This window comes from Lytechinus pictus, chromosome 1 (genome assembly GCF_037042905.1).
Source record: "Lytechinus pictus isolate F3 Inbred chromosome 1, Lp3.0, whole genome shotgun sequence".
Taxonomy (NCBI): Eukaryota; Metazoa; Echinodermata; class Echinoidea; order Temnopleuroida; family Toxopneustidae; genus Lytechinus; species Lytechinus pictus.
In genome coordinates this window covers 19,100,674-19,124,857 of record NC_087245.1, presented here as the reverse complement: position 1 = coordinate 19,124,857, position 24,184 = coordinate 19,100,674, and the positions used below count along the sequence as shown (strand labels likewise).

The 24,184-nt window shown below is 34.8% G+C and overlaps 2 protein-coding genes across 2 annotated transcripts in view; one reads left to right on the top strand and one right to left on the bottom strand.

The window, feature by feature from the left end:
• Positions 1–6,377, top strand: part of LOC129258892 (neurobeachin-like protein 1) — a 56,041-nt gene extending 49,664 nt beyond the window's left edge. The window contains exons 46-47 of the mRNA XM_064097676.1: positions 264–413; positions 954–6,377. Coding sequence (XP_063953746.1) covers positions 264–413; positions 954–960 — 157 coding nt within the window. The 3' untranslated portion in view covers positions 961–6,377. The remainder of the gene's footprint in view (positions 1–263; positions 414–953) is intronic.
• A 60-nt stretch (positions 6,378–6,437) lies between these two features.
• LOC129258882 (peptide-N(4)-(N-acetyl-beta-glucosaminyl)asparagine amidase-like) lies at positions 6,438–23,468 on the bottom strand. The gene is made up of 12 exons (XM_054897123.2): positions 23,321–23,468; positions 18,608–18,722; positions 16,808–16,933; positions 16,087–16,249; positions 15,450–15,681; positions 14,949–15,070; positions 13,955–14,100; positions 13,250–13,360; positions 12,267–12,452; positions 9,647–9,829; positions 8,888–9,068; positions 6,438–8,338 (listed from the first exon to the last, which is right to left on the bottom strand). The coding sequence occupies exons 1-12, from the start codon at positions 23,431–23,433 to the stop codon at positions 8,175–8,177; spliced, it is 1,842 nt and encodes a 613-aa protein (XP_054753098.2). The 5' UTR covers positions 23,434–23,468; the 3' UTR covers positions 6,438–8,174.
• Between the last annotated feature and the right edge of the window lie 716 nt (positions 23,469–24,184).

Below are 24,184 nucleotides of genomic sequence, written 5' to 3'. Positions count from 1 at the left end.
CACAAATAACTTCTGTCACAACCTATAGTAAGAAACATCAATTATATTGCGATATCACAAGGCTAGTGAAATCATAAATTCATTATTTATTTTTGAACCAATGATGTTTAAAGTGCTTAAATTTTGGACATGGGATGGAAATCTATACCACAATTGTGGACTTGTACAGGAAGTGCTCACTCTGATGATGAAGGATTTTATTCAGTATTGTTTTAATTTGTGAATGATTTATTCCATTGATATTTTTTATTCTAATACTTAAGATTAAAGGCTGCCACCACTATGCGTCTTCAGCTACCCGTTCACTGTCTATCTGTTGTACCTACTAAGAGTCAAGTACTAGCCGGTTTACGAGATGGTAAGCTCATCATCGTATCCATAGACAGACCTCCAGAAGCAAGGAAACTACTCGGGTGAGTGCAAATTTTTTTTTATTGTATTCCATTTTCACATTAATTATGAAATCAAAACAGAGGAATACTTGGGTGATCCAAGAACCAGTAAGAACTGTTCACCAAGGGAGAAGGCATACCATAAAACACTTACAACATACATGCATTTATAGATTACAAACACTTGGAGTCAAATTTGTCAATTTACAATCTTGTGCAAGTTTTAAAGTTGTCAAGAACAAGTTTGTTTTAAAAGGAAAAAACAGTAACTTTGATAACCCAGCTTATTTTAGATATTCAACTGTAATAGAAAGACAGGTATGAAATCCTGATGAGTAGAATACTGAATAGCTATTTGGATATTTCCCAGAAGTAGTTAGCCTTAGAAAATTAAAGTAATTCATAGACAGGGTGTTTATTACAGTTTCTTTTCTTCACAATTTTGATGATTAAATTTCACTGTACATTAAAAGGTTTATACTCTTATTGCCACACTTTGTTCTGACCATTTGTAGCTCTCTTTTAATGTATCATTTGTTTTACCTTTGTTTTCCTTATTAGACGTTGAAACAAACCCTGCTCAGGGGCTAAGAAATCATTGCGTCTTCCAAGCTTGTAATCAACCATGATGCCTTTCATACAAGACTCCGCAGACTAACCAAGGACCAATGCACATAGATTCAACTCTGTAAAGCAGGATCATTTATGTTCGTAGTCGCAATGCTAGCTTCTCCTATTTTTGTTGATTTATGAGCTGTTTCCGACAGTAAAGGATGTAAAATAGAGGTCAAAAATGGGTCAAGAGGAGGTTTTGAAGTTTCAGTGTTACGTATGGGTGAGATCAGGTCAAATATAGGTCAAGATAGAGCTCATGAAGTCATTTTTGAGAGTTATAGAATGAAGGAGAGGTCAGATGAGGTCAAACATAGGTCAAGAGGTCCTGAAATCAGGTTAAGGAATGAACTACAGGTCAAATGAGGTCAAATTATGTCAAATATTGGTCAAGAATAGGTGAAATTATATCATATACTGGTCAAGATATGGTCATATGTTATTAGTGAAGTGGAGATAAACTATTGATGTCAGAGACCTATATCTTCAAGGGTTGAGTTAAAGGTCTTGCATTATTGAAGAAGGTCACATCTGTAAAATGTTATTTTACTATATATGCTGCACACACAAACCATAAACTCAATAGCATGTCATACACAGTTGGATAAAGTGAGGTTTTTCAGGATGTTCTGTTTTATTTAAGTAACTATTCTAGGCAGTCATTTATTGCATAAATGTACTTCTTTCTGTCATTTTTAAAAATTCCTTGCTTTTAATGCTCACTCTGTACAAAATCCGTACAAAAAATTCACAAGATTTTGTAAAACCTAATTCTGTTTTTCCAACGATAACTGTGTAGAATGATAAAAGTGTAGAAAAAAAACTAAAATAAACTTTATTTGTTGTCATTTGATACTCAGCTGATTATTAATCTTGCATTGCAAAAAGATTTACTTATTTCAGTACTTTAATAGAGAGGTCATATTTATAGTGCTGAGGATGTCAAATGTAGCTGCATGTAATGCATCATCTGATATTGCCAATTTAAGGATCAGAAAAGAAGGAAACGGAATGCTTGTTTGTAAACGACTTCAAATCTCAGGGATGGTTTTAAATTGGAAACAAGTTTGTGTCTATAAATCGATGAAAGTCTGGGGGAATTTTGCACAGATAAATGAAACATTGCCGCTTAACTCTTTCTACTAATGGAGTTTTGAAACTCAATATCTGGATTTTGATTTCTCTATATTGTTGAAATCTATGTACATTTATTTAATAGAGCATATGATTGAGAGAGATACCAAAGGTGAAAGTATATGCTTGTAACATGATGCTTAATGTAAATTGCAGTGGTTGAACATGAATTAGCCAACATAATGTAAAGAGTGGACTCGAGCCATAAGCAACAATTGTGAATTTAGTACCCAGGACAAAAGCATGCATTCATTATTTGACTCTTTCCTCATCATACTCAATGAACTTTAAGCATAATGCATAACATCTACCTATGTCATAGAGTGGGACCATGGATTAAAAAACTACCTTTGTGAATTCATGCCATCATGTTTATCTGTTCAGTTTAAAGTTGGAAGCAGCTTGGTGTCAAGATTGAGTTTTTGTATTTCTGACTCTTGTGGACTCTTGTTTATTTATTTGTGGAGACAGTTGATATCACAGTTTACATCAATTAAGTTAGTAGTTTTGTGACGTGGATGGGAGTTTTAAGCGAGGTGGCAAGAGTTACTTTTATGTATATTTATTTATCAAGGATACCAAGTAAAGCCAAATTAAATAGCTACTTACCAAGTGGTTGATATATTTGTGTGATTCAAGATTTGATTCTTATTGAATTTGAGTAATAACAAGATTATATTGATATTTTTGCTGTACTGGAATTGTTTATACCTGTACATTATAAGTGGTGTGTTATTGTAGGTAACATATCTCATTAAAAAGTGGCTTTACTTTGCTGTAAACGTTGTGTGAATTGAAATATCCAAGTGCAAATATTCTCAAAAAGTGGATTTTTAAACAGATTTATATATCATATTGTAGTGAAGCTAGATTTTGCTGGTGGTTTACTGCTATACTGTCCAACACATAGAATATTTTTATATTTTTGTTGTAGTCATTTAGTTTTGTGGAGTATTGTACAAGAATATATTCTTTGATATATAGAACATTGTATTGTTTTGGAATCACGGCATGATAGAGTGGACCGTTAGGAATATGCCTGGACATTAAGAAAGAACAAATAGAAAGTAAAATCACCAGGTCGATGTCATATTATATGGACAGTCTTTGGCAAGTTATCCACTTGACAATATGCCTTTATTCCCCCAGATCTCAATGAACATATATTTTTCAAATTACCATTATCTTTTATTATTTTATGGAGGTTATGAATGTACGTGTAGGTGGAAATTAATAAGAAATGATATTACATTAATTTTATATCATAGCAGTTCAATGAAAAGTTTGTATTTGCTTTAGATAAAAAGACAATTGTTACCATGCATTGAAAAAAATATTGAAAAATTGTATAATTTCAATTTGTATTGCCTTTATTGTTTCAATGCCTAATTTTGTATCTAATAAGGAACTGGAGATGATGAAAAAGTTTTTTTTTTTTCTAAATGTTGTAGGTGCAGCCAATTATTTAGCCTTTATTTGCTACATATCTGCCTTCGATGGTTTCAAGAAATACATTTTCTGAAAGCTGTCGTACCTTTTGTTTTTTTAAGTATTAATTAAAAGTGTTTATTGATTTGATATTATGTCTTGGAATGTAAATCACCAAGCTATGATGTTCTTTGTGTGATTATGCTATTTACATTGTGATATGTTAATGTCCCTTGGCAAGATTTTTATCTGAATTTTCCGCTCTCTACCCGGGTGTGAATGGGTGCCGGTAGAAAGAAATTCATTGTAAGCCTTGATCATTGCAGTTAGTTTCCCAGCTGAGCTGTAGTAATAGCAAGTCATGGCAACCTGTAGAATTAAGCACCATATTACTAGTTAATATTCATTTTGATTGGATTACTACTATGCTCTTTCCCATATATCTTCTCACCATACCTTACCTTATTCTTGTACTTAAAAAGGTGTACCAAAAACTTGCACAAATTTTTAGAGTTTCATTCTGGGTTTCGATTGCTGTGTTACCTTTTCAAAGAGGTATTGAACAAATGGATTTCTTGACGTTTGTTCCTCTTGTGTATTTTCCCGAGCTTTTCCTGCCACTCCTTTGTCTTGTAGATTGTATTCATTCCAAAGTCTTATTGCAATATTTATGTACCAGTGTATAGTAGTAATACTTCTATGGTATAAAGAGTTCAAATTATTTGTACTATTATAATGTTTTCCATAATTGTTGTTTCCTATGCGAAGAAGAAATATCATGCTGTATGTGACAAAATTTATGTCTGATTGTTGATTTCACAGCATGTGATTGATTGTGATAAATGCATCTTACTATTGTGGCTTAAATCTTACAGATTTTGGGACAATTTTACAGTATATAAGTTTTATATTTCATTATATTTTAGGTGAATTACGAATTGCTATGGCATGCATGTTTTGTACCAAATAAAAATCTTTAAAAAAAGATGAATTGGATAGTAAAGTAGTGTTTAAATGTAATTTGGGATTGCATACGAGTTCAGCTAGGTCAAAGATGGATAAGGATGAAATAATTTGTGGTTCTAGGTCAATCCTTGTTCTACACTACTGCAAACTGAATTCCTAATTGTATCTAACGGATTCACACTCAAACATTTGTTATGGACTATGGTATGTATAATGTAGATTGAATAAAACTGGTTACAATCGTCATCAATTCATAATGATTAATACACTGGGAAAGTGGTTACATCATCGCCTAACCTTTGAAATGTCATTTATATATGAACAAATAACGTGATATACTGTATATCATGTCTTTACTGGGCATGTACATGGATGAGATGAGATCCAGGACTTTCCTCACTCTATAATATAGTAAGTATTCAAGATGACACTGCTTCTAATTTTGGTCTAATCTTGGTCATGAGCCCCACGGTGTACTCAATTCACCTTTTCCTAACCCTACGCATAGAGGGTAATGGTACATTAACTAGAATTTATGCAATCTGCCCTTTAAACTTACAGGATGTATAGACTCTTTAAAAAGGTTGTCCTATGACTATTGGTATTAACTCCGAAAAAGTATTCTGAACGGGGGATGTCCTATTTCCGTTCATGCCAAATAATTTTGTATTGGAATTTCAAAGGAGTTTACGAGGGCTCCTTTGTAACGTACCGGGTTGGGGTTTTGTGAAGCTGTTCATCATGATTCTACTACTTTCTTCTTTTACATCCAACATTGATGAAATTTTCAGTCCCATGCTAGTTTGATTTGTTTTTTTTATGTAAATAAACTTTTTGTTGTGGTAGACTTCACCTACAACCTGTCAACTAATGAAGTACACTGTACCAAGGCTGTCAGGTTTTGATAGCAAACAGGGTTCAGTGTTTTTGTTTTAGTTTTTCTAAAATTCTCAGCAAATTCATTTTAATAAAAGGCCAATTCCATGAAATATGTACGTCCAACTCCATGTATGTGAGACCTTCATGAAATTTTCTGTCTCTGATTTCTGGTTCTTATGAAAGTCTGTAATGTTCCCAAAGGACCATGACTTGGTCAGTTTATGAAGTAAAGTATGACTTGAGAAAAAGGGGGTCGGATGTACAAAAAAGTTGAATATTTCATGGAATAGGCAAATTTTGTGGAAGTGCTCAGTCATGAATAGACTCTTCAGACAAGTATTCGACTTGTAATGATTATTTTATTTGAGATGGTTATTTTACTTATGCAAGGCCGGCCATCTCTTACACTGGTGATGGGATAACTTCAGGTATGGTGTTGAACACTGGCATTGAGGCAAATCAAACACCAGCCACAATATCCAAATTAAAGTGTACATATGGCTGGTGTTTAGATAACACTACTCTGGTTGAGGCTTTTATAACACAAATATCAATGTGTAAATCTGTCGGTGGAGCTCATTTCAACAGCCTGAGTTTAACACCAATGCCCAACACCATTTTAAAACTCACCCAAGGTGATTTTTGCAAGGTTATTGTGTAGAGGTCAAATTTACAAGGATTATTCATTTAAAAGCTCTATTATTTTTATGATTTTAACATTTAGAATTGCTTATAATGTGAGGGAGACTAAATCTATTTCTTTATATTGTATTCTGTATGAGGGATAAGATGCCACTATGTATGTAGAATATTTGTATAAAAGCAAGAAGATAATTGAAAGAATATGCATTTTATATTCCTTTGAGAAGGTGTACAATCAGAATATCCGACCAATGAGTACATGATTCATATGGTGTAATTTATATATTGATGAATAGAGGAATTAAAGATCTTTATTTCAGGAAATATCACTTGTGTTGTTTTTTTTCTGTGAAAATAAATAAATTGAAACACAGAACTTGAATATTGATTTTTTTAATGATCAACATATTTAATACTGCTTTATATAAACCAACCTGAATATGTATCTTCAGTACTTTATAAATTACCATTTTATCATAACGATATCATAGTGACATCATCCATATAAACATATCGGTTTACACTTTAAAATTCAAATACATTCCCATACACCATATATAGATCTGTGCTGTAAAAATAAAAGCTGAAATACATCTAGAAATGCTTACTGAAATGAAAATACAAATCTTAAACATGTTTGTATGAATTTATATTGCTAAAAAAAATGCTGATGGCATAAGCCTTAGACTAGAAGTTGAAATAAATTTGTTCGAAATCATATAATTCCTTCCTTTCAAATTCAATTAAAATGAAGGTTTGTAAAACATGAATAATGTCTGACACATGAATGCATGTATCACAATAAATATAACTACATTGTAAATAAAACAATGTGCTTTTGAAAACAATAATCTAAAAATTGTAAGCTTGTGAAAGAAATCTCTTGCAAATTGAATTTAGATTCAATATTAATACATTTACATGTACAAATACCAATATAAATTTATTTACAAATCAAGTCGATAAAACTAAATAAATATTTTGCAGGCTTCATCTTCTCTTCCCTCCCCCATTTTCTACCCCCACCCCTTCCCCCTCTCTCTCTCTCTCTCTCTCTCTCAAAAGTTATATTTGTCGCACAATCAAAAGCTTTTTTTTTTTTTTGGAATGTTTTCTGAGTGATTGAATAAACATAACTGACAGGGTCTGGATGGAATAACCAAGGGTAATAAAACATTGGTAATGACAATGATTCTGAAAGCTAACCCAAAACAAATGATCCATGTGACATAAGTTCATACGATAAAGCCAAGTTACCCTGTACATGAATACTTCATTTTCACATATCTGTTGTATTGCATGTTCCTGATTAGAAAAGTTTAATTTATATCAAATTTAAGAGATTGTATGTATAAGTTTAGGATTACATTGTGACTCATATGAATAAAAATGAATTGAAAAAAAAATCAAACTATCCTTCAATTTTTAAATATCTAATTGCAAAAAATCTCAGTCTTTTCAATATTGAATTACTGGTGATAAAAAATATCTTCATTAAGATGAACACAGTGCAGTCATCCTTTACAGTACATGATTACAACTTTTTGCTATAGAAGGAAACTTTCTGATAACTTACATCACAAATAAGTTACCTTTAATATGCCATGTTATGAACACCCAAATAATATTGATCCTGACACAAAATGTGATTTTTTCCAAAAAGGGAACCCTGGGCACTAAACAACATAAATTGCCAATAGTCAACAATTCTGTTTTGATCCAAGTAACATGCGAATACTAATGCTCATGAACTTAAAGTACAGATCATGTAGTGTTTGTGTTAACATGAACGAGTATGACTCGAATAAGACAATGACAGGATGAAAGTGTGCAAATCATATTCAGAACATAATATTGAAATAATAAAAGAATAACCAGGCGAGTGTTCCATAAGGCTTTAGATTATTGACGTTTCGCACGACATGGTAATGACTGGAATATAGTATAACCAATATGAGTTCAACCTGTATAGTAGAATTACACTGGGACTTAATTTGACATGTACAAGTGTTCTTTAACCTTACTGACACACATAGAAAAAAAATTGACTTTGGACCAGTAATTAATACTGCCATTACACCGTAGAGAAGTATTAGTTATTAGACTTTCCCACAAATTGTTTTAACCCTCTTTGAGGTAGATAGAGATATCTAGAGGGTATTCATTGTTCGCTCCGTCTTCCTGTCTGAAGAGCTGTGTATGCTGCCACATTGATCCTCCGCTTAACTCTGCCTTCAACTCTAGATGAATAGATCCAGCCAAGTCTGTTACTTCAATAATAGAATCTGAAATCAAAATTAAATTAAAATCAATTCATCATTAGATAATCCACTGACACTAGACTATATTTCATAAAGAATGTCTTTCTGTCAATAAATAATTTCAAATGTGTTATACTCAGCAAGTGATCTCCTTTCATTTCAGGTGATGAGATGTATAGTCATCTTCTTACTGATCTCAAACAATATATATTGTTCCTCAGTATTGTTTTGGAAAGATATCCTGATCACCTCAGACTACTGATAGTTTACCAATCACTATTTGCTTCATATTGGAATTCCTCAAGAGATATACAGAACTTTTTTTTCTCTTCATTAAAAACAATAAAGTAAACATGATGAAAGTGGCTACACCTGTGTAATATAATGTAATGATAAAACCAAGTTATAATATTTTGATGAAAAACTTGCTCAATTTCACAATAAAAGTAATACAAGATAACCAATCATGTCGAGAATATACATGTATCTATGGCCAGTCTGGACAAACAAGTATAAAGTACTTGTCAAATATTACATGTATATCCTGTAAGTTTTCTTTGAATTGAAAATTACCTGATCCGTTAAGACTTGATGAACTGCCATCCCCCTCCAATGTCCATTTGACTTGTGCATTTTCATAGGTCTTGCTGCTAGCACGAACTTTGATCCTATCGACCACCATACCTGACCCACTCGTATCAAACTTCCAGGATATCCAGCCCCTGTCTGTATTTTCTTGTCTTGCAAGGTATACCTAGAAAGGACAAGATTGTGACAGTACATGTAGTTTTTTTATGGCTGTACACGCGACAATTGAACATAATCTAGCAGTCTTGGCTTCATAATACATGTACCAGAGAAGTGTGAATTCCCTGATTGTACCATTTCACATGTAACCTTACCACACCCCGGACCACACCTCATGGCAATGTACCCTTATCCTACTTAGGAAACCTTGTCACATTCTTCCCTGCCACTCACAAACACAGACTGCATCATACTGTCCTTGTCTACCTCACACCACACCCTACTCAAGTCAACCCTACCATACAAGTGTACAATGTTTCTACCTTCTTAAACCACAGCAAATTCCATTCTACCGTACCACGCCACTAAATGACAGCACTCTCTGCACAACTACCCACAACCTACCCTACCAAACAAAACCACTACCTATTCTATCTTACCACACCATACTGAACAACACCCTCTCTACACCCAAACCCACACCATACCATACAAAACAACACCACCTCCTATTTTATCTAAGCACACCAGACCACACAACACAACACACAACCTTACCACACTACAGAAACCTTATAATCTTACCATTTGCCAGTCAAACTCATGTTTCCTGCACATACAGATGCTGCTGAACACACATTTCTCCCAATCCTCTGTTTCCTGATTGCCATCTGATATCCTGGTGTACCGGTCTCTAGCAGTGTTGTATCGAACATGAATCAGCTTCTCACGTTTCTCTGATTCAGTTGGACGAAAGACAAACTTTGTCTGGAAGCAAAATGAACAAATAACACAATGGTATCAACTTTTGAAGGTTCATTGCAGCATAATTATTGATAAAAGTTATAAGACATTTACAGTAATTGATGATAATGATAATGATAGTAATGATGGTGATAGCACCACAAAGACTACTACTACAACTACTATAACAACAACAGCTGCTACTACTATTACTACTGCTACTAACATATTAATAATTATGATAATAATAACCATAACAATACTAATAAGAATGATAATAATATTAATAATAATAATAACGGTATCAATATTAGGTAATAGATGTTTACCACAAATTCTTCTACTCTTAGATGCAGTTATTATAATTTCTCTGGCTTTAGTTTAAGCTGCTGTTTCAAAACCTCTTTCTGAAAAGGGAGAGTCGGAACCACTCGACAATGATGTTTTCATACATATATACCCCCCCCACATACACACACAACTGCAGGCAAGTTTACTGTCATATTTGTACTGTAAATAATTCATTAGATTATTCACCAAAATAATCAAGTTCAAATCGACTCTTGACATCACCTTTGTTCATTGTATGAATCTGTAGTATTTTCCAAATTTCATCCTTTTTCATTTCTCAACTTTGCCTTCTATTACTCATCATCTTCGAGAGGACATTACACTTGGATACCAGTTTCTTCCACTCCCTAGCAATAAACATGCCAACAAGTGGTCAATAATGACCCTCAGCACAGCACACTCACCTGTGACTCACTATAAAATTATCTGAATTGGTACCTCTCTCTCCCCTCTCTCTTTGTTTACATCGCAACATCACATTTGGGATGAAAACTACTACTTTCTTTCTGACACACTTCTCAAAGTTTTCTACTTTAGTAAACACGTGTTTTGAGAACGTCGTCAAATTACTTAATACTTATGTGGATCTCCATCATCTCACTTGGAGCAAATTCATCTATTGTATCTTCTCCTTCATATTCGAGTTTTCGTACTACCCTTTTTTCTCTGTCATTCCACTAAGAGAAAAATCCAAAATACCGCTTGTGCTAGCCAAGTTAATTTTGTGAGAATATCTCTGTGATTTTGTATCAAATACTGGGATCGTGCAATAATTGGAACACTTTGAATATATTGGAGGATTGTCTGTCGGATGTCTCTACACGCATAAAGTCGGTAAGTGGAGATGGGCTTATTACCATTTCATCTATAATAACCAACCTCCGCTTCAAATCCATTCTTTACTACTGACACAGAGAAAAGGAATATAGAATAGTGGAAAAGATATGGGTGAAGAGTAGATTGTGAGCAACTGGGAAATATGAGAATGAGAATAATACAGGAGGTAATTCAGGAAAAAGCTCAAAAATCTTGAAAATTTTGGAAGATCTGATTAAGATACAATGAAAAACTGTTTTAAGAGTCAATAAATAAGCCAAAATTCTGTTAACAAATGCTCCTGAAAATGCAACGTTTACTCCACAAAAATGCTCCTCTGCCAATGACTCACACCACAATATTGTCTGACATTACAGTTGTTACAGCACTTGCCACCAGAGATTTGGCATCATATCACATCATTTGTTAAATGACTAATTTTACATTTGGAATTCCTGTCCTTCATCAAATTGAATGGTATGGTGGCAGTTGTTGGCAGGGAAATCATGACTAAAGCAATAGTTGGCAGAGCTACCGATTTTAAATTCATCTCTTTAGGAGTGATCACAGTGAAATCAGAATGATCTTTCTCATGTACATCCTGTGGTTGATTTTAATCTTGGTGTTGATCTTTTGGTGGTGATGTCGGGCCAAGTTTTTATATATCAGCAACACCAAACTTACAATAAAGTTGATCCTGATAATAACCTCACGTGTTGAGATCTCAATAATGCAATTTCAATCACTTGGTGATGGAAAATACCGTCTTACTTGTGCTTCCAACACCAACACAAAATCACCCAATATGGAGGAGATTCACTTTGAAAATTTGTTTTTTCCTCTGGAATTATTTAAGTTTTAGGGGCAATCCCTGAAAATTAGATATGGTGCACCTCTGAGCATATCGTTAATGAGGCAATAAACCTTATATCTTTTCATTTGGGGATCCCTTTTTTATTTCAATGACTTGATAATCTACTTCATCAAGTGATGTCCTGTCTGATATTCAAGCCATCTATCTTTAGAAACTGAAATTACATGCACTATCGTATTTGATACAGTGAAATGGCAGTTTCGTTTCCTCTTTCTTGGATGACTTTATTTGGTGAGATCAAATATTTTGTCATCCTAGCAGTGATGGGATAAAATCATTCACTGATCAGACTACACTGAGTTCGATGGTAGATGGGGGAAAAGGTTACTGATCACTTGGTTTGAGAAAGTCCACAGGAGTGCATGACAGCGAACCCACTAAATTCTTTGTTGGTAGAAGCTTCAATAATACATTACTGACCTGACTGCTCTCTGCTGATGCTCCAGCCCCACTCTCTCCCCTGGTAATCCTCCAAGCAGCAGACCCTGATAATCTTCCTTGGTCCTCTCCATCTTGTATCGTCTTAGGTGAGAGGAACTCTACCAGCTCATGGCCAAACCGTTCCTCAAGCTCTCTCCTCCTTGCTCCAGTTTGGTTTGCTTGTCTCTAAGAATAGAATACATACAAATGATGGAACTAGTGGAGGCGTTTGTCCAACTCAATGAAAGAATATGCAAATTGCTGTATTTTATTACACATGTAGCTTCTATCACGATAACCTTGTCCAGATATGTTTGGGGTCCAGCATACGGTGGTGCTAAAAAGTTAGTGAACCCCACCAGCAAATGCACTCCTTCATGCTGAGTGTTGAAAGTAGACAACAACAACGCAACAATGTCCAACGAGCCCAGAGAAACAAAGTATACTGAATGTAATATTCTATCACCTGACTTCACATTGAATATCAAAAAGATGGCAGACTTTGAACACTTTTAAATATGTTTATTTTCTGTTGGGGGTTCACTAACTTTTTAGCACCAATGTATATTCTTATTTTTATTTGGAGTTAACTAATTATGCTCTACACTTAGTGGACACCAAACTACATACACACTATATATCTCAGGGTAAGTGACAGAGAGTGCCCTCAAAGGAACAATCTGACAACTAAATTTGCCAAATGCAAATGCAAGGGGGGTGTAAATGTTTTGGTCAGTATATTATAGTTCCCAATGATCTCATGGGAAGAACTTATATTATCAAAATTAGTGTTAACATTATAATCACTGCATTTTATCTCATTTAAATAAAAGGCAAGGACCGATTAGTATATTATACTTTTTTTTATCTGTTATCATTAAAGCCAAGCCAAAGATCATTTCATTGTGTAATCACTCACTGTTTTATCATCCCAAACCTAAATTCCAATCTTGGAATGGTGGAAGAAGTAACATATCCCTCACCCTTTGGTTGAGTTTTGCTATTGATTCCATCAACCATTTCTCTCTGCATTCTTTCCTCCTTCCAATTACTTCTTGCTCCTTTGCAGTGTATCGCCATGTCACATCAACCACCTTATTGGTCAAAAGAAAAACAGCTTAGCAGATTACCAGCCATTTTTTTCCAGTACTTGTAAATCCTTATTGACAATAATCAATGCAACCATCATCATTATCATCAATGCATCACCACTATTATCAATGTCATCACCATCATCATCATCATCATCAACATCATCATCGTCATCATCATTACCATCCCATCAATATCATCATCATCACCACTATCACTATCATCATCATCATCAACATTGTCATCATCATCATCACCATCAACCTCAACATCATCATCAGCACTATCATCATCATCAACATCATCATCATCAACATTGTCATCATCATCATCACCATCAACCTCAACATCATCATCACCACCATCATCATCAACATCATCATCATCATCATCACCACCACCATCATCATCATCACCACCACCATCACCAACCACAATTACTACAATCACCACCATCATCATCTTCATCATCATCAATATTATCTTTTTTTTATTCTTCTCAATATTTTGTAACCGATATGCAAAATCAACATAATTATTATCAATAGTCATCACCAGCTCATTTACCACTACTCAACCAATAACTCCTACCTCACCTCCTCAAAAGAGAATGCAATGATATAGGATAGTTTCTTATTCCAGCCGTGTTCATACAACAATGGTTTATCACAGCAGTTCTCACATGGATCCGTGTGAAGCCATCTCTGCTGAGAATTGGAGTACACTTCAGTCCAGACATGATCTATCAAATAAAGGAACAATTGCCAATGATCAAATAAACGATTCCATCAATCGCTGCAATATTAAATACAACCATATTTTGTTGGTTCTTCCCGTCAAAATTTCAAAAACATGTATGTAAGTGTAAGTATAGCACCTGGGGACCAATAGCTAGAAGTTTTCTCCAAAGGAATTGGTATAAGAATTAATGGATCAAACATCAGAAATATCCAAAGATACTGAATGACATTACCCTCAATGGCCACCTCTGACGTAATTCCCCCCTAAAATCCTGAAATCCTAATTCTTAGAGGTGACAATTTTTTCACATTTACCCCAAACTGTGTCACAAATATTGTCACAAAATCTATGATTTATGAAAAGTGTATCTTTGGGCTAATTATATTCATAAAATAATGTAATATACTGCTTTATATAAGACTTTATGTGAATTATTTACTTCTAAAACTCTGTGGTTTTTTTATTACCACCTCTCCCCTCAAATTAATCAAATAAATAAAACTAAAATAAAGAAATAGCCCTTAGGCCAAAAAAGGAAATATCCCCTCTAACAAGATAATAATTTCTAATGTGAAAGATTTGCTAAAATACACTATTTGTCACAAATACTAGAGTTTGAATGTAGATAACTGATAAATGAGACCACAAATCAACTGTAATATAATTAGTATCACTAATGTTAGGTATAAAATTAAAGAATCTATATGGGAGGATGATGGACACATAATTTTCACTTCAATCCACTTCATCCATTGAGATCCAAAATTTGTCTAGCTGTTTGCAATATGACTTTTGAATATAGATATTCATACATAGGTAAAAAGAAATAAGAACAATAATATGACAAACCTGTCCAATCTAAAACATGTCTGGCTTCAAAGTTAAGAGCTCGACAGCAGAGGGTGAAACAGTTTGCCCACTCTCCACATCGTCCAGTTCTTGTTTCCAGTAACTTTTCAGGATGGTTGTATCTGAAGCAACAAAGACAGAGCTTTTCTTTCTTCAAAATAATCATATTAACAGCACTTCAATTCATGTAGTACATTTTAAATGAGTAGTATAAGCAATTAGGCATATGTCATGATTCTCAGCTGTGGGATATACATGTATATATCATCAAGGAGGATACATATTCATTATCATTCTGTATTCAATATTGACATTAGTGAATCAGGTCAAAGATGTTCTACTTGCTGTAATATCTTATAATCATGATCAGAAGGTATCAAATATATAATATCAGGTATACAGATGGAAAGCTTCATTTACAACAATGAAGCAACCCTCGGTATCCACAACTATCCTGTTCTATTAACTCAGTCACCATTGGTTAACTGGTTCGACACACACCTTGGAAATCTCTCCATCGTATTGCACCTAGGACAAGTGTACCCCTCCACCTGGCCAGCCCCCCATCGCAAGTCCTCTGTCGTCGGCGGTAGATTTCCCACAGCCCTGGTCCGTCCTCCACAGGAACTACAATTTGGAGAATTCATCCAGCGGAAGAAGCGCTCCTTGAACCACTTCATGAGCTCCAGAAGGAGACAGTCTCTGAAATCAGGGAGAATTCCTTCATCATCATCTGGCAAGGGAGAGGAATCATGGAGAAAAAATATTATACCAATAATCATACTTGCTTATACAGTGCATTTTTTTTAAGTTTACACTTTGAAAAAATCATATAAAATAAAATATTTGTAATATCCTGTTTTTTCCCCCGCATTTATATAATGCTACAAGTCCCTTTAAACGATTGATAAAATGACTGTCAACAAAAGTTTCTGCTTAAAGTTAAATGAGCATCACGTTCTTTTTAAAATTTGATGAAATATGACTCTTGCAAAATTGGAAAGAATTCTAAGGATCAAAGTGAGCATAAATCAATAGCACAGGAACTTTGCCTAGGAATATTGATTTAAAGATATTTTTGGTTCACAATCCAGATACTCAACCCCTAGACCACACCACCTTACATTCTACCACTGACCCGATGAGGCAGACGAGATTCTACGAAGTCTCTGTTCAGCCTTTGTCTTCAGATCTTGGAATGGAATCTTTTCACGAGCCTTCTGCTGGAGGAGAGGGTCTTCATACTTCATCACATGCTCCGAAGAATTGTGTAACTTCTGAGAAAATGTCTGTTCTGTTGCCTGTTAAGAAGAATCAGTGATTTGAAGATTTAGGTAAAAATTGTAAAATTATGTAAGTGATCATCAGAATTATCGATTTTGAGCTAAGAATTCATGACTTTACAAAGATGAGTTTACATTAATGTACCAGATTTAGATGTATGATAATATTTTGACAATTAACCTTGATTTAAAAGACTTTCTCATGAAATAATTGTTTGCTGCAACTTCTGTGTCTTACCTTTAATCTTTCACACTCATTGCCTCCCTTACAATTTGCCCAGCTTTTTGGATATTCAATGTTATTTCAACGGGTGAATGCTTCACAAGTTTTCATTATGAAGCTAAGGATCTGCCCTTTCAAACACAGGAAAGAATACATTTGTGATTTATTGGTTACTTTGTGGTGAAGGGTCACATAGTTGACACAAACCAGACTATACACCAAAGATATTTATCGCCAAAGAAGCTAAGAGATATTGTCTTTTAAATATCAACAATATACCTATAATGATATTTCAGAGCTAAAAGGGTTCAATATAAATTTCATTTGGAACAAGAAAAATTATTTGAAGTTACCTGAACAAATATGAGATTATTAATCTGGTTTGATATAAGAACAAGCCGTTCCTGGGCTAATAGTCTCTGGAATATCCTCAGCCCATCCAAAGGAGAGCTTTCCTTTAGTGTGATGTTGTCATCATCCTGTTGTTGATCATAATATTGAAGATAAGATTAGTAACAGCATCAAAAATAATAAAAATAATAACAAGTGGAATGCCTCTGGCGGTCTCACCTGCATCACGCGATTCAATATAGCAGCAGTGCTGACTTTGAAACCTACTATAACTCGCACAAGATGTTCAGTGATACTTGGTTACTCCACGTTTTATGAACTAGACCAATACACTTACAGAGATATGATGGTAATTCAACAAATACACCCAATTTGGCCAAAGTTCATTGACCTTATATGACCTTTGACCTACCTGAAACTCGCACATGATGTGCAGTGATACTTGATTACTCTTATGTTCAAGTTTCATGAACTAGACCAATATACTTTCAAAGTTATGATGGTAATTCAACAGATACCCCCATTCGGCCAAAGTTCATTGACCGTTGACCTTGGTCATGTGACCTGAAATGCGCACAGGATGTTCAGGAATACTTGATTACTCTTATGTCCAAGTTTAATGAACTAGACCAATATACTTTCAAAGTTATGATGGTAATTCAACAAATACCTCCAATTTGGCCAAAGTTCTTTGACTCTAAATGACCTTTGACCTTAATCATGTGACCTGAAACTTGCACAGGATGTTCAGTGATACTTGATTACTCTCATGTCCAAGTTTCATGAATCAGATCCATAAACTTTAAAAGTTATGATGGTAATTCAACAGATACCCCCAATTCGGCCAAAGTTCATTGACCCTAAATGACCTTTGTCATGTGACGTGAAACTCATGCAGGATGTTCAGTGATACTTGATTAACCTTATGTCCAAGTTTCATGAACTAGGTCTATACATTTTCTAAGTTATGATGACATTTCAAAAACTTAACCTTAGGTTAAGATTTTGATGTTGATTCCCCCAACATGGTCTAAGTTCATTGACCCTAAATGACCTTTGACCTTGGTCATGTGACTTGAATCTCAGGCAGGATGTTCAGTAATACTTGATTAACCTTATGGCCAAGTTTCATGAACTAGGTCCATATACTTTCTAAGTTATGCTGTCATTTCAAAAACTTAACCTTAGGTTAAGATTTGATGTTGACGCCGCCGTCGGAAAAGCGGCGCCTATAGTCTCACACTGCTATGCAGGTGAGACAAAAATGAAGATTAAGAAAAAGACGAGGAGGAGGGGAATATGAACTTTGTGTAACACACATTATCTGCCTTTAATGGCAGTCAAGGTACTCACATAAAATTTACTTGTAAAATTTTCCCAAAAAATTACAAAGTATACAAAATAAATAAAATATAAATTGATTGATCAAAATGAAACATGCAAAGTAAAGATTAAGCAACAAAAATCAAAATGAGAGAAGCATAATTGTAACAGCTAATTGCATTCTTCCTTCATAAAGTGCATTTTTAGGATTCTTGTGGGGCAGTTCAGCTATTTGCTAATACAGTCAATTCTGCTTTAGCAACAACCTGTACAGAAGGACTACCAGTATAGATTTGGCTTTTCTACTCTCTTTAATAGTATTTTTTATAAAAACACACATTACAAAACCCTGGCTGTAAAGACCATTCTCTTCAGAAAGACCACTTTCTTATCTCCCACTTAGATGGTCTTTATATACTTTCACTGTGTGAATGGTTTTGTATTTTATTCAAGTGAAGTAAAGGTTCCATAAATTGTACCTCCTCAAATCCAACAGTAAAAAGACATTCTAACGCTCCTGGGACAGGCAGAACCCGATTCTCAAACATCTTGTTTCCCAGACGAATGGAGCGGTACTTTGTCACATCTGGTTGCCTGGAAGTAAATAAAACACATTTTTATATGTTTCAATAAATGTATATTTTCATATTATACAGCCGTCTGTACATTACAGATGGCTGTGTTTAAGTTAATGTTCATGCACTTGTTTACTGCAACCACCCTGCCTCTGGGGAATCTACATATAGATCTATGCAGTATACAACACATTTAAAAATTCATTAAAATATCACTTTCGCAACCCAAAATACTCATTTCCATACAGTTGCACTTTATTTTCCATTTGATCTATAGTATCTTGGCCTGGGGATCATTTTTGTATTTTCCAGAGAGCTCAAAAACGAATTCTGGCATATTTTTGTGTAGGCCCTCTATTGGTGTAGAGTAAAATTGCAAGAAAATTGTCATTCGACAATCTCTTATTTTTAATTTAGAAAAAATAATTAAAAGAATTCAATTTCGAGCCAAGATGATTATAAATCTAGTTGTATAATGGAAATCGATTCAGTCAGTATAAAAAAAATGAAATCAAGCATTTGTCCCCAAGAACAAGAGAAATTAAGCCAAACAATGCCAAGCTTATTTCACCGCACAGGGAGTAGTAACTGAGAACAAGGTTACATCATAACCTTGTTCATTGAATGAGTGCGTTCGTGTGGTGTATGCAGTTAGGCCTACAATGTACCACCCATGGGTTCAATTCATCTCACGTGCGAAGGATTATCATATGCACCTGGTGCACGCGAATCTTTCATACCCTTTTTGCTCAAATAACGTATCATTACATTATAGCTAAGATTTCAAACTGTGCTATGACACTTACCGAACCATATGGATCGTTTGTTAACTTCTCTTTGCTGTTTTTTTAATAAAAAAAATATTTTTTTCTTGATCTTCACGTAAATGCCTCTTGATCAACGTTGATATCAATTTTTGCCTAAAGAGGGCGCGTGATATTATTCATAAGCCGGTTTGTTTACAGTTCTGCTGCAGCTTGTACTGCTAGCTGCATTCTAGGCGCTCAGCATTATTTTCTTGCTCGTTCCATCCACTTTCATCATCTTCTTGTCAAAAGATGGCGTACTTTACCTATAACTATATACATGAGATGCAACCTGTCGATTTTTTGTACAATTTCCTATTATGCACCAACGACTTAAATCGAGACTGTTCGATAGGAAAAATTCGCATTTCAATTGTTGTTTGCGTGATTTCCACCACAGTATTCGGACGGACAGACGGAGTATCTTGGCCGAAATTTTGAGGTAAGCATGAAGAAATCATTCTTATAAATAATTTTGAATATATTTATAAAATGAAGTAAGGTGATTGATGTAAATTACGTAGTGGATATATGTTGAACTTTTTGGCGTGTTTTATTCCCTGACATTCGTGTGATGAATGAAAACGTCAAAATGCACTATGAAATCACATGCGTTGTGCGAGGTTAGTATAGCTAACCTCGCCACTCTAGGCGACACCCCTATTCAAAGCCGTGTTAAAAAAGGCGACTCCAAACAAGTACGTTTTGGCCTTAAATTTCCAGCCCATTCCTCTAAATTACGGCCTAAATTTAGGTCTAACTTATTTATTATATATTAATTTACTAATTATAATGTAAAATGGGTACTCACCGGTTCTTTTCTTTCCAAATTTTGTGTTTTCATCCCCTCTTCTGGCCAACTCTTGCGACAGCTATTGTCGCCATAGGATCCTGTACATGCAAATCCAGGGCGAGTTGTCACATGACGCTCGCGAGTCTCTAGGCTTTTTGGCCTTTATTCAAGGCGTTCTTTTTGTTATAATTTTATAATGACACTTATATATCGAAATCAATGTAGACGAGTCTGCATGTGCAGGGGCATAATAGGGGTATATAAGAGGGGGCACAGCACATTTCGCGTGTGGAAAACAAAAGTTACGTAATGTAAGTCCCGAGTGAGCAAAGCGAGCGAGAAAAAAGCTTTTCATTAGAATCTAACTTTGAGATAGATTTTGACAATGATCTTACATTTTTTCGTTTCCTCCGTGTACATTTCGGCACCATGGTCCAAACCCTTTTCACTTCTTTTCACTCTTCCGTGTCTTCCTTCCTTTCTTTCTTTCTTTCTTCCTTCCTTTTCTCTTATCCAGTTTTTTTTTTCGGTGAAATCCACTCGGGGGAGGGCCAGCCATGCCCCCGCCTGTTTACTACTTTGAGATGTAAGCCGCTTATTCATGATCCTAATCTTCGATTTTCCAAAGTAAGGGGGGGGGTGCATTTTCTCAAGTAAAATTTGACAACCCCCCAAAAAAAGGTTATCACACACAAAAAATGGTCATTTTGTCCCACATAAGATTTGACAAGTAAAAAAAAAAGATGGTCACTAAAAATGAAAGACTGTCATTTTGTCCGTGTAATATTTGGCAAGCCCCTCCCCCCCCCCAAAGGTTAACATAAAAAAAAAAATGAAGGTCATTTTGTCCTGCTTGAAATTTTACAAGTAATAAAAAGATGGTCACTAAAATTGAAGTTCATTTTGTCCGTGTAATATTTGGCAAGCCCCCCCCCCCCAAAAAAAAAAAGGTTTTAACTAAAAATGATCGAAGGCCATTTTGTTTCTCTTAAAATTTGTCAAGTATAAAAAAAAATTGTCACTAAAAAATGAAGGTCATTTAATTGTCCCACGTAAAATTTGGCAAGCCCCACCCCAAAAAAAAAAAATGAAAAAAAGGTTTTAACTAATAATGATCGAAGATCATTTTTTCTTGCGTAAAATTTGACAAAAAAGGTTTGTCACTATTTGGCAAGCCCCCCCTACCCCCTCAAAAAAAAGATAAAAAGGTTTAACTAATGATGATCGAAGGTCATTTTGTCTCGCGTAAAATCTGACAAATAAAAAAAAAAGGTTGTCACTAAAAAAAGGTCATCTTGTCCTGCGTTATATTTGGCAAGCCCCCACCCCCCCCCCATAAAAAGGTTTGTCACTAAAAATGATATATAGAAAGTCATATTGTTCAAAGTAAAATAAATTTGAGAAGCAAAAAAGAAAAGGCCAAAAAAGAGCAAAGAATATGAACAAAATATCCCCATAACAAATATTGCTGTGATTCTCATAAGGGACACTCACACAACATGCGAGGTTAGTATACTAACCTCGCACAACGCATGTCATTTCATAATGAATTTTGACGTTTTCATTCATCACACGAATGTGAGAATATGAAACACGCCTAAATCTTCACAATATACTAAATTTAGTAATCTTAATCTTGTAATGTAATCTAATTTTAAAAATCAGCACGAACTTATCTATAAAAATGGATTTTAAACGCTTACCTCCAAATCTCAGCCAGTTACTCCGTCCGATCCTTAATACTGCTGTGGAAATTACGCAAACAACAATCGAAATGCGAATTTTTCCTATCGAACAGTCTAGATTCAAGTCGCCGGCGCATAATAGGAAATTGTACCAAAAATCAACAGGTTGCATGTCAAGTATAATCGCTGATGGCGCTACATCATAAAATAACGCTGAACAGCGAAAAAAATGCGGAGGGCCTAGAACGCAGCCAGCAGTACAGCTGATCTGACGTAAACGATGTAAACAAGCAAGTTTATTAAATAATATCGCGCGCCCTCTCTGTGCGTATAGAGAGAACCAGCTAATCGGGGCCATGCCTGCTTCGACATCAAGAAAAATCATCGATATAAAGTACCAGAAAGACAGAGAGGAATTGAAATTGGATTCATATCGTTCGGTAAGTTTCATATCCAAAGCTTACTTCATGTAAAATGTAGATAAATTTCAAATTTTTAAATAAGAATAAAAAACTTATTGCAAGTGCCGTGCCAGCAGTTATCCTGTGCACGGCGGCGGTAATGTACCCATAGGTGATAAGGGAGGGGGGGCACATAACTTTGTATGAAGTATGAACGACATATTTTTTTTTACATCCAAAATATTGACTATGAATCTCAAAAGGTTGAACGGGCCAGAAATGCTCACCCCCCCCCCCCCCCCCCCCCCCCCGGATCCGCCACTGATTCCAATCTAAAATGACTTTTCTCTGCAATATGAAATCAAGATAATGAAGATTGATATATTGTAATATAAATTATGAACGTTTGACAAACAGATAACCAACCGATCACCTGACTTGACTAGTACGCGAATCACATCGGAGTTGATCAGTCCTCACAGTGTTTGGAACGCTCATCAAGAATTCAAGAAAAATGACTGAAAATGTAAGTTTAACCTCAATCCATTTACTAGAAGTTTACTTATGATGTTTGGAACTAATTTATAGTTTATACCAAAATTGTTACCATCCAATTTTGTACTATTAAGGCGTACATTTGCCAAAGTCCTTGGTTGCAAATAAAAACGGCAATGTCTAACCGGTTTTATCACTTATGTGCCTATGAGGTCCATACATGTAATGTTTGGACCTCATAGGTACTAGGACTCTAGGACTCTTTTAGGAGTGAACCTCGCATGCTTGTGTGAGTGACAATGACTGGGTTACTAGGGTACCGGTACCGTATATCCAACACAGATATCAACGTATGGGACATATAACAAAACTTGCTAAAATTTTACAATCAATTAGTTTCTATTACAAATACGACACGTCTTAAAAATCATATTCACCTGATCACATTATTCGCATATTTCAGGAGAAGTTCCGATACATCGAGAAAAGTCCCCGGTTCATTCCCAGAGAGTTCTCTAAAAGCAGCTGTAACTTCGCTTCCTGATGTCATGTTTGTAAACAATTATAATGCTTTCGACGATAGATGGCAGCAGCACACTTCGGAGCGATGAGCTTGTACTTGGTAATTTATCAAAGGATTTTAATTCCATTCAACATTTATTTCCAAAATAATGTTTAAGCATTAATACATTTCTCAAAGTTATAATACAATGGGGATAAGCAAAGCTTGTGACGAGTGCACCGTGACATAGATACAATAAAGACATAATACTTTTTTAAAAAATCCATGCAATGTACAATACCGGTATACATAACAAGGAGAAAACGAAAAGAACAAAAATTATTTTTTTTTAAATAAAAAAATAGGGCAACTTTATCCGCATTATATATAATTAAACAGTTAATTAATCGTCACATCAATGATTCCACACTAAAACTAACCAAATTATTAAATCTAGGGACCGAACGTAAGTTTTTCTTAAAGAATAAGCCCACCCCAATAAAAAGTTGTTTTGAATAATCCAATAAGCATAGCATTAAAAATTTTAACAAAATCGGATGAAAAATAAGAAAGTTATGACATTTTTATGTTCCGCTTAATTTCACAAAACAGTTTTATGCACATCCTGGTGGGTATGCAAATGAGGAGACTTATGGTGTCATCCACTCACTATTTCTTTAATTTATTATATGTAATATTCTAATTTTCTCCTCATTGTCCTGTGAAACAGAGTTTTCCCCTCACTGAACATTTGGAATTACTATTGTTTCAACATTTTATGGTTCAGACATTTTAGTCC